The sequence below is a fragment of the Hyperoodon ampullatus genome (assembly GCF_949752795.1).
Source record: "Hyperoodon ampullatus genome assembly, chromosome: X".
NCBI classification, from domain to species: Eukaryota; Metazoa; Chordata; class Mammalia; order Artiodactyla; family Ziphiidae; genus Hyperoodon; species Hyperoodon ampullatus.
The window spans coordinates 65528504-65541177 of NC_136913.1; the positions used below are offsets into that span (position 1 = coordinate 65528504).

At 35.4% G+C, this 12674-nt stretch overlaps 1 protein-coding gene across 1 annotated transcript in view; it reads right to left on the reverse strand.

The window, feature by feature from the left end:
• Window positions 1–4383: 4383 nt before the first annotated feature.
• MAGT1 (magnesium transporter 1) overlaps window positions 4384–12674 on the reverse strand; it is a gene marked incomplete at its 5' end in the record, with an annotated part of 46250 nt that continues 37959 nt past the window's right edge. The window contains 3 exon segments of the mRNA XM_079727028.1: window positions 4384–4500; window positions 5783–5873; window positions 8261–8335. Coding sequence (XP_079583154.1) covers window positions 4485–4500; window positions 5783–5873; window positions 8261–8335 — 182 coding nt within the window. The 3' untranslated portion in view covers window positions 4384–4484.

Genomic DNA, 12674 nt, shown 5'->3' on the forward strand with positions numbered 1-12674 from the left:
GATATACAAATGACTAAGAAATAAGAGAAAAGATGTTCAAAGTTACTAATAACTTGAGAATTGGTCATTAAAATGAGATACCTTAGAAGACTTCATAAAACAGGCAGAGGGATAAGAATAGTAAGAATATTTTTAAAGTAGTGCATTTTTGTTCATTTAGAAATTGTCACATACCATGTAACTCTTTGGGTATGATTTGGGATGTAAATGACTCTGACTTGAGATTTTTTTAAAAGTACTAAAATGATACTATACTGATAAGAGTAATTTGGCATTTCAGTACTTTAAAAATGTATCTTGTGAACTAATCAATCATCCTTTAAGATTTCAATTCCTATCACAGAAACCTCTCCCTTCCCCTCCCACTCAACCTCAAGAAAGTGATCAAACCCTTCTCTGTATCCATGATATAAAACATATTTTCCCACTAGGATTGCATTTGTTTACGTTTGTTTCCACCACAAGACTGCAACTTGAAAGTAAAGACTTTTTCTCTTTATTCAATCAGTGAAAATTTACTGAGTGTGTACTATGCATGCATTTTAGAAAAGGAGTATACAGAGATGAGTAAGACAATGTCTCTGTTCCCAAGGAATTTACAGTTTATGGGAGGGACAGGGCAATTACAAGATAGGATAACAGAGATGCACCGAAGAAGAGAGGAAGGATATAAAACCCAAACTGGGAGGTCAGGAAAGCTTCCAGGAAGCTATAATGTTCGAGCTGTGTTTGGAGGGAGAGAATATATTGCATTTATTTGATGATCATAAAAAGAACTTCAGACCCAAAGTTCTCTAGGTACAACTGCTAGCCACAGAGCCACAGCCAGGCATTATAAACTGTAAGGTTCAGACCAAATGCATCATTTCTGAGTCTGGGTATTTGGTGGAGCCAACATATCTTAGTTTTTTTTTTTTTCTTCAGCTGGAAGTCATTATTTATACAGCACTCATAGGAATATACTCATCACTGATTCTGAAGGCAGGGTTTATCTGCATGTTCTTAAATTGTCACCCAAAGAGTCTGAAGACCATACTCCAACATTCCCACCATGAGTCATACTCTATTCAGCTGTAATCATTTTCAGGACAATGATCAAATACAAAGTGGTGTCAGTAAGGATATGCTAATATGGGGTTGGTGCCAAGGCAATAGTATTTGTCTTAATTTTGAGTTGTGGTAAAATATACATAAAATATCCTTTCTTTACCATTTTTAAACGTATAGTTCAGTACTGTTAAGTTCATTCACACTGTTGTGCAACCAACCTCCAGAATTCTTTTCATCTTGCAAAACTGAAACTCTAATTATAAGCAACAACGCCCCATTCCCCCTTCCCTAAGTCCCTGCAATCTAGATATCAGGAAGCAATCAAGACAGACTAACTATGGTTTCCATTTCTCCAGGGAGTAATTTGTATCCTGAAGTGAAACCTAATCCATAGGAAATTTGCAGCTAAATAGGAAACTGTAGGAATTTCCTTGGAATAACCTTCAGTAAATTGCTTCACCTCTCTAGGGCAGGTTTTCTTTAGCAGTCAAAACGAAGGGAGTGACTAAATGGTATCTAAGGTCCCTTTGGTTTTGACTTTCTATAATATTAGCATACTATTACAGTTGTTCATCTCATCCTTGCTCAAAATTGGGCAGAACCCACTTAAATCAAGATCTGATATTAACATAATTGTTTCAAGTGTGTTCTTTCTAAAAAAATATTTCAATGCATATTATTAAACAATTTTCAGCTATAATGGCTTCCACAAGCATTTCATAGCTTCTTTAGAAATCTGACTAAAAAACACCCTGCATTTCAATTGATCTAATTCAACACCAAACCTGTATATCATAAATGATATCCATTCAAAATTGAAATACATCTTTAATATTTTACATCACAGAACAGTAGTGCTGAAAGGAACACTGAGGTGGTTTAATCCAATGCACTCACATTAGAATAAAGAAACAGGTCCAAAGAGGTTCACTGATTTGCCTATGGTCACATAGCTAGAAAGAAACAAAGTAAGGACTAAAAGCTGCTTAAAAGCCAGATTTCTTTACTTCCTGTCCAGTGTTTCTACTCCATATTTGCAAATGTACTGCTGCCCAGTCTTATATAACTTGATAATCTGTCTGGGTAACTGTTTCAAATTAATTAGTGCCAAAAGGGAATTACCTAGTCACAGCATTCACTGACTACGGCAAAATGTAATGAACCATTGAAAATAGTCATTCATTTACTTATCTTGGTTGTTTTGACTAATCTAATGGGTGACAGCATTAATGAAGGATAATGTATGGAATCCTGGAAGAATGTATCTCAGTCCAGAAATACCCAAGTAAATTGGCCTATCAAATTCACTGTCATTAGGACAATAAGAAATTTAGCTATAATTTCAAAATGGTATGTCCTAATATTACAATTCTAGTTTAGTGTTTTAAATTCACCTCTCCTTAGTTGTTAACCAGAAACTCAGAAAATTTAGATTGTAAAAGTTTATTGATATGATCAAAAAGAAAACAGCCAGACATTTGGTTATCTTTGCCACTACAATGTGTCATTTTAAATAGTATTTTTAAATGCATAACAAATAATATTTAAACCATTACTAGAAAAGTTAATTAAGAGTCTACTTAAGGCACTTCAGATGAAAGCTAATTTCAACATTTCCACAGAAGTAACACTATTCTAAGTGTAGTAAATCTGCTTTCTACAGATTTTAGCCAGAATGCAACTTCTCTCCTTAAAGAAGAAGAATGTGCTCTTAAGAGAAAAAACACATACAAAAAAACTGTCATTCTTTCAATGATCGTTGAAAATTATCTGGAGCTATACATTTTACATGGCAGTAATATTCCCCTGGTTAGTATGTACAAATCAGGGTATATTCATACAAGTCTCATAAGAATCACAGCATAAATTTACTTGGCCTGAGACAAGTACAAGAACAGCAGATAAGGAATCCAGAATCAAACAATTTACAGTGGAGTAACAAAAACAGGCTCCACTAGAGAGTAAATATCCCCTCACCCACCAAATCTACTAACAAAAACAAAACCAAAACCCCCACATACAATATTTCTTCTTAGGCGATTATATCCATCTCTTTCTTCAAACCTCTATTATATAAGACTTCCAGACCACGCGGGAGAGTTATTAGATGGTAAATAGTAGCAGGCAGTCACAGTATTATTTTAATGTAATAATACTTCTAAGATTTATTAAACATTTTTTTCATTATCAGAATTCTCATATTTCCATTAATAGTGGCATTTCTGGATACTCTTTATAACTATGGGGGAGGTTATAGCTAGATCTAATGATAACCATCAACTTTCATTCTTCACAGAAATTTGGTTAGCACATACGGTTATTTTCACTGACAGAAAAAAAGATAAAACCCAAAACTTCTTCAAATGATTACTTTGTTCTCCACTTAAAGTGAGAAAATGAAGGCTAAAATAATAGCAAAAAACAGAACAGCTTTCAAGAAGCATTTACTTTCTATTCACAGGCAAGAGCTTAATATTTCATGATCTTATTTTCCCAATCCTGGGGAGTCCTTTTCCTAAACACAAGGGTTAATGAAATATGTTGCAACTGTAATACAGATATCAACTTAACCAGATGAACCTAGATTTTTCTCTTAGGTACAAATGAAATAAGTGATGAGCTCTAATTTGCAGAAACGTTTTAGACCATTTAAAATTTACACTGATTTTAGCACTAAGCTACATTTTTATTAGAAAGGGGCCCACCTTAAATAAAAGAGAACTAGGGAGACAGAATGAGCCTGAAATCTTTCTAAATACAGGTAGTTAATACCACACTCATGCAGAAATCATAATCCTGCATTTAGAGATACTTCTTAACGTCTACAGCTACCAAGAAGCATAGTTTGCATTGCATTTCAGGAGGAAAGATGGAGGAGGACTGGCTAGTCTTTTTTTCTAAAGTCTAGACATGTACTCTGAAGAATGGTGTTCCATTTTCAGAAGACACATAGCCATATGATTTCTCTGCCCAAAAGGAAAGATGTGCAAAGTATACACATCCATGCAAAGATGGAAAAGTTAAGAATGGATTCTTGATGTTGTTATCAGAACTGCCCCCCACACCTTTGGATAAGATAATAAAAAATCAGATGATCAAAAGTTAACTAAGGCAGTTTTGAACCTTGTTGTAACTAAAATGAAGTAGTAGTTTAAAATTTTTTTTAATATTTAATTCCACTAAATTAAATATTCCACAAAGTTTACTGGGAAGGGAAGGTTAAGAGGAGAATCGTATCCAAATAATTCATGATTTTGATGGAAAATTGCTTCTTAAGGCACTATACATCTTCTTTGGTTAAATGATTAACTATTTTAATCACTTGAAAAAAAGAGGTAATACAAAATACACAAGTTGCATTCTTCTTTTCACACACACGTTTTTCATTTTTCAATTTCCATTACTCCAGTGTCTACATATCTCTGGAATCCTTTTTAACTCATCAGAAAGCTGAAACAAAAATATATACCAATCTATTAGTCTCTGAAAGAAAAGTAGTCTTTACTTCTATTAAATATCTTGATTTTTTCAGATCAAAGAACGTTTGGGTACATGTATAATAAACTTTGAGTATCAATCACAAAAAGTGAGAAACACTGAGATATTGAGGTAGTCTTAGGAGAAAAGGAAATAGAAATAACTTCGAATTAAAATATTTCCTGGAGACACAAATTAATAACTGAATCAACCACGGTGATCAAATAAGTAACAGAAGTCCCAGCTTCTGGGGAGCAGAAGATTACCCTTGCATCCCAGCTAGTATTCTAGAGGGGATAAATTATTTTAAAATGTACATACACAGAAGAATAAAAGTATAAAGCTAGAGGATTATAAGTCAAGGATCAAAGTTCTAGTAGGTTTTGGTCTTAAAATTAAATAAGTTTGCAGAAAATGCAAAAGAAGATTAAGTTGTTCACTAATCAAAATGCATTTAGGAATGTGACAATATAATGAACTGATCAGGAAGTGTTTCAAAATTACCTACTAAAAACTTGTGTTAAAAATACGAAGAATGAATGTGTCTCAAAAATATCACTTGATATACTTTACCTTTAGTGTTCATAGTTAGTTATACAACAGGACAATGTTGTATTAAAAGAATAGGAATTATAGTAAATGGCACTCAGATTATAAAACTAACTCACAACATTCCCCATTGTGTGCTGGTACATTTATTTTGGCTAGTAACAGAATAAAACCAATAACTTATAACCAGGAGAATAATGTCTTCTCTGAGCCTTAGAGATCTCTATGAACACTTCAAGCCAATTAGACCTTCTTAAACACTCTTTCTTATTATACACTCTACAAACTGGATTCTAATCAAATGTTCTGTTTATGCCAGCTAAAGAGCCTGAAAAGTAGAGTGAGAAGTTTTAAAACACATTAGAAAAATAATTCTGTCCTCAAAAACACATAAAGTATGCAGATAAGGAACTGTATGAGTAGATAGGGTATAAAATGTCCTAATCATTATGTGTTTGATAGATTTCTAGGTTAAATTAGGAGATGTCAGAATAACCCTGAATGATGTTCCTGAGAAATCACATGCTATTGTTCATTGTATCATAATTATTTTAATTTCTGCATGCAACATACCTAAACTAAAGCCTACCTCTTTGCTTTAGAAGCTAGAGTAATTTGGCAATACAGTCAAAAAAATTATAAAGCAACATCAACTCTAATCATTGTAAGTATAGATAATCACTATATAAATGAAAAATAATCATACCTATATGGATATCCATGATATTTAGATCTGAAAATAGAGAGCATCCAACTGAAGAATAATACAACGAGTCCAATACCAGCCACACACATTACTGCAGAAAAATAAAAGGAGAGTAAAATGAGCATGTTAAGCATAATAAAGAACAAAAGCATAACTTGTAGGCTATACTTCTAAGAGTAAAAAGCAAGGGCTTTAGTTTACTGGTAAATCTAAACTGTACAACAAATTTCATCCCCATTCTTATATCTTCAGCAGTCTGCCTTCTCCTTTAATTTGCTCCATTACAATATAATAGAATAGTTCCATTTACATACTTGTGTAATTTAATTGTATGAAATAATGAATTTCATTAAAGCCATCAGTCAAGAATTTAGTGTTAAATACACTGTTTTATGACTGACAAGAAAATAACTCACTCACTTATTAAACTTCTTTCAAATTCTTAGTATGGTCTTATTTATTATTGATAAATACTCACTTAAAGACATCTGGCAATATCATTGTGAAAGCCTTACTTGAAAGTATTTTATTCATTCACCGGTAACTACACTGCTTGTATGAAGAACTCCTTCAACATGGATTCCTCATTTGAATTATGAGGGGAAAAAACCTGCCCAGATTCCTAGCCCTAAATTCATAGCTCTCTCCATTAATCCCACATGCTCTGCTTTAGCATAGCAGTTACCAACCTTAACTCTAGATGCTGACCCTACAATGCTCAAGTATGATTCCCATAACATGAGGCTCTTTGAGTCAGTCCCTCGACTAAGACTGGCTAAGAAGCATAGAAGGAGGGGTGTGGGAAAGCATGTGTGCTACAGCAATGGAAGCTCCAGGGAAACTGGAGCTCCATATTTATTGGCCGATATTAAAAACAACTTTTAGTTTTGTACACTTAGAGAATAATTCTTTTTCCTTTTAAAATTTTCAAACAATATGATTAGGGGCCAAAATGTAAATGTTAAATATATTTTTTCTGAGTATTAACACATGCTCTTTGGAGAAGTCTTTTTTTTCCCTAATCAAATGCACACATACATGTATATATACAGTTTCACTCTGAATATATATTTGCACTCCACTTTTTTCACGTATCTAAGAGTGCTTCAGGTAGTTCTTGGTACATAATAGGCGCTAAAGAAATATTTATTATTACTATTTGTGACTATTTCATTAAGTTAGAATCTTGGAAGTAGATCAAATTGTGACTATTTTAATATATGTCACCAAAATGTTTTACAATTTAAATTCATGCCAGCAGTGTAGTACCCAGATGGCCTTTCCCCGATAATGAATAATGAAATAGGCAATTTTTCAAAAGTCAGGAATGAAAGGATGTATATTGACTGGATAAAAAACTGTTACATTAGTTCTATTTTTCTAATATGTAAAAATTCATTTCAATTCAGCAAAATACGTATCTCCCAAATTTAAAATCCAATGTCATCATCTTTTTTCTAGAAGAAAAAGTAAATAGATTTATTAACCTAGGTTAATTTTGATGACATTTAACTCTTTAACCATAAAAAGAAAACTCTTAGACTGATTTCATGTTAAGTAAATTAAATTACATTGTTTGCATTTCTTTGTAACAAATATCAGTGTGTGAATATTCTAATATATAAAAAGTCTATGCAAACCAATAGGAAAAGGAATAAGACTCTAATACATAAATGGCAAAAGACAAAAAGACATTTTACAGAAGGGAAAACACAAACAGCTAATAAACATCTAAGAAAATATTCAACTATACGAATAACCAAAGAAGTACAAAATAATGTACTTCCCCCTTATCTGATTACAAATATACACATACACATTTTTAATGAGGTTATCTAATGTTGATAAAGTTACAGTGAAACAAGCATTCTGAAATACCACTGGTAGGAGTCTAAATTATTAAAACATTTGGGGAAAGAATTTGGCATCGTCAGCTTAAAACATCAAGATAATTGAAAATACTCATACACAGTACCACACAGTCATTCTACTTTAAGGAATCAATATGAAAGAGGATAAAGTTTAATATGCACCATAATAGTCACTAAATAAGTATTATAATGAAAGTTAGGAAAAAAGTAAACACTTAAAATCAGAATGGTTAAGTAAATTACAGTATAGACTATAAATTAAAAATTATGTATGGGAAAGTATTAGTGAAATATTTTAACTCTGGTTAAAAAGGGGTGGTATAAGATTCAAAGTATTATACATACAGTTGAAAAGATGTTTTTACAAATGGAAGGAACTTATATTATGTTAAAATTATTAGCTTTTCAATGGTGGAATAATGGGTAATTCTCCCCCGAAATGTTTCATTCTCCTATTTCCCCCCACATTTTCTACAATGAGCACATATTATTTTTATAAGAGTAAAGAAGTAAAATAATATAACTAAGAGGGGAAGTGATTAAAAAGACATTCTTTTTTCTGTATTAAAGGCAGAATTGCTACATTTTGGCATACGACATGACTTACTCTTTCGCTTTCCAATATCCATGTCAGATGTAGCAGCTTCACATAAAAGCACCATCCCTAAGGTAACCCCACCATCTTAGAAAAATTGTTTAAGGAGAAATTCACACAGACAAAAATGACATACAACTTTAATATTCCTAGAATAATATAGAATGAATAAATATATAAACCTTCTACTCTCAATTACAAAAAATTATAACTACATAATCTGGTGTCTACATAGTATGACAATTATTTACTATGAAGATATAATTAAAAAAATTAAGGTTAGAAAATTACTTTATTTGCACAAATAAAAACTGATATTTTAAACAAATGTCTGATATTTGTTTTTAAATACTGTCTGATATCAGTATTTAAAACTGATATTTAAACTCATAGATGAAATATGAGTTTTCCTCTAAAATTGTACTTTGAAATAAACTTCTGGAACATTCTTCCAACTATTGCGCCAGTCTCATACACATTTAAAAAAAATTAAATAGCCATTTTGAATATTTCAACCACCCTCCAAAAAAGAACACACTTGAAATGTACACCATTTAAAGAATAGCAACTAATTTTTATTTGAAAAATAACTTATCAAAATTTTCCAGAATTTCAACAATTAACCTTTAAAGCACAAATTACTACTAAACTACCTAAGTTGTCCTATTCTAAAAAAAAAGAGAAAATCCTGTGAGCCATAACCTCACTTTTATTCAGCTTAATATAGACGCTATATAAATACAAAATAGACTTACTCGTGCAAAAGGTAACACATGGCATGGCAGAACAGTAAAATAAGAAAAATCACATTTTGAAACAAATAGAATGTGTCCTAGTAGAAAAGAGAGATTCACCCTGCAGTTTGGTGAATACAAACAGCAGTTTAAAATGCTCATATTAACTATGCATATACACATGCACATTGTATGCTACCTCATGTGGGTATAATTATACAGAAAGGGACATAAACTCATTCATGTTTTTTTGTTTCTTAGCCAAGTTGTCTTCTCCAGTGATTATTTTTTTTCTTACTGGGGTTCTTTGTATGCATGTAAGCATAAAGACTGATCATTTCTATAGGCTTTGGCTATAGGTACTCTGATTAATGGTTGAGACTTTTGTTTTTGGAATGGTTTGCTTCTGTATCATGGTCTATGAGCTTTCCATCTTACAGTATACCACCAAGGTCCAGCTATCAAGAGCTATGATGCACTTCCATATGTATTGTTTCATTTCATTTACAGACTCTTTAAACTTTTACTGTTATACTTTTACTGCCTCTTATAGGGAGGCACTATTAGTTGGAGTCACAAAGTTAGAGGAAATACAGACCATTCCTTGGACAAGTTTACACTCTAGTGGGGGGATACAAACAATAAATAATTACATAATCATGATGACATGTTACCCTGAGAGAACTAAATAGAAAACAGAGGAGGTGGTATTCCATAACATACAGGAACTAGGCTATTAAACGAGCTACTAGGGGGACTTCCCTGCTGGTGCAGTGGTTAAGAATCCACCTGCCAATGCAGGGGACACAGGTTTGATCCCTGGTCTGGGAAGATCCCACATGCCATGGAGCAACTAAGCCCGTGCTCCACAACTACTGAGCCTGTGCTCTAGAGCTCATGCACCACAACTACTGAAGCCCGCACGCCCTAGAGCCCGCGAGCCACAACTACTGAGCCCGCGAGCCACAACTACTGAGCCCACGTGCCACAACTACTGAAACCCGTGCCATCTAGGGCCTGCGTGCCGCAACTACTGAGCCCATGTGCTGCAACTACTGAAGTCCACACACTTAGAGCCCGTGCTCTGCAACAAGAGAAGCCACAATAACGAGAAGCCCCTGCACCGCAATGAAGAGTAGCCTCTGCTCGCCGCAACTAGAGGAAGCCTGCATGCAGCAACGAAGATCCAATGCAGCCAAAAATAAATTGAAAAAAATTAAATTAAAAAAGTTAAATAAAAGAAATAAACGAGCTAGTAGGTTTGGGGTTCAAGATGGCGGAGTAGGAGGATGTGAGCTCACCTCCCACAACAAACATATCAAAAAACATCTAAATGTGGAATAATTCTTATGGAAACATAACTGGACACTGGCAGAAGAAATCCTATACAACCAAAACTGAAAGGAAGATCTCCATTTAACCGGGTAGGTCAGGAGAAAAAAAAAGGCGTCGGGTCAGGACCTACCCCTCCTGGAGGGATCTGTAAGGAAGAGAAGGTCCGCATGGGCAGATCCTCACCCTGGGGAGCGAGCAGGTCATGTCACAATCTGGGCATCCCAGTCCTTGCCTGCTAGGAAATTTGCTGGGACAGACAAAAGGGCTACAGAAGCTTAGACTCTACTTGCAAGGAGCACACGAGTGATGGCTTGCTAACCATCAGGGCGGAGTAAGCCCTGCACTGATGTCTGTCACCACACCACAACCCCAACCTGAAGGGGCGGACACCCCAGCTGTGCTCACTCCACCCTACAGCCTGGCGCGAGATCTGGGCAAAGACTTGGTCTAGCTATGCAGAGACAGACCAGGTTGCCTAGGGTGGTACCACAAGAACATGCAGCAGCTAAGCACTGAAATCTCAGGAAGACAGGCCCTGGGAGAGGACTCATCTAGCTATGCAAAGACTTCCTGGAGGGCCTGGGGTGTGGTCCAGGTGTACACAGTCGTTCCTATCACAGTGGCACCTAGGCTCTGCCAACTCCACACCCTAGCTTAGCTCTAGATATGGGGCTGACAGGTCCTGGGAGAAGACTGCCACAGAGGCAGCCCAGATCTCTCATGGCAGTGCAGCCACCTCAATTCCTGCAGCCACAATGCTCCAACCCCCACAGCCTTGCACTAGATCTGGGACAAACACAACAAAGGGACGCAACTCTGTACTGCTTCTGAGCGGAACTGTGGATAGCTACACAGGCAGCACATAAGTCCTCTGTGACTGCATAGGCCTCACTTGCTTCAGCAATCACCTCCGTTGGGGCAGGGCACGCATTCAAGGGCAGTGAAGCCTGATTGAACCCGACCCTCAGGACTTCTATTCCAAGAACTGGGGAGCAGACCCTGCCCCTAACAGGGTAGGGATAGTCATGGAGCAGAGAGGAAGCCCACCTCATATCCTGCATAGTCTCTAGATACTCCAACACCAACCAAAACCCCCATCAAGGGGATAATGACCAGCACACCCTGAGGAAAGACGTGGCTGGCATCCACACCAAAACCACCCTCGCAGCAAAAACGTTGGACACACACAGTCTACACCGGGATGCTCCCACTTAAAAACACCCCTTTAAGACCACAGTAGATAACTGTTTCTCCTGAAATCATTGAGACAGAGAATGTTAAGTAAAATGAAAAGGCAGAAGAACTACTCCCAATTAAAGAACAAGAGAAATCCCCAGAGAAAACAAATAATGAAACAGACCTCATCAGTCTACTAGACCCCAAGTTCAAAAAGGTGGTAATAAAAATAACTGAATTACGAAAGATTATTGATAGAAATGCAGATCATTATAACAAGGAACTAGATAAAGAAAGGATTCTAAACGCAGCAAGAGAAAAACAGTCAGTTACAAGGGAACCTCCATAAGGCTATCAGCTGATTTCTCTGCAGAAACTTTGCAGGCCAGAAGGGAGTGGCATGATATATTCAAAGTCCTGTAAGGGAAAAACCTGAAATCAGGATAGCCAGCAAGATTATCATTTAGAATAGAAGGAGAGAGAAACAATTTCTCAGACAAGCAAAAACTAAAAGAATTCAGCAATACTAAACCTACCCTAAAAGAAATATTGAAGTGTCTTCTCTAAATAGAAAAGAAGCAAGGATCTATAGGAAAGGGAAAACCACAAGAGGAAAGGCAAATATAAAGGGTTTAAGATCACTTAAATAAACCAGTACATAGATTTAAGACAATTTAAAAAATTTTTAAAGTGACTGTAACTACAATAAACAGTAAAAGGTTAAGCATGAAGATGTAAAACAGAACATCAAAATCACAAAATGTGGGGGAGGGGAGTATATGCATATAAATGAATATATATAGGGTAGGCCGAAAGGTTCGTTTGGTTTTTTCCATAAGATGGCTCTAGTAGCACTTAGTTGTCTTTAACTTCATTTGAAACAATTTTGTTAGACTGTATGTAACAGCTGTCATATCAGCGTGCATTTAAAAAAAACTTATCAAAATTGGTGAATTTTTGTGTAGCCATTTTAATATTGAAGATGGGGGGAAATAGCAACATTTTCAGCATAGTATGCTTTATTATTTCAAGAAAGGTAAAAACGCAACTGAAATGCAAAAAACGGTTTGTGCAGTGTATGGAGAAGGTTCTGTGACTGATCGAACATGTCAAAAGTGGTTTGCGAGGCTTCCCTGTTGGTGCAGTGGTTAAGAATCCGCCTGCCAATGCAGGGGACACGG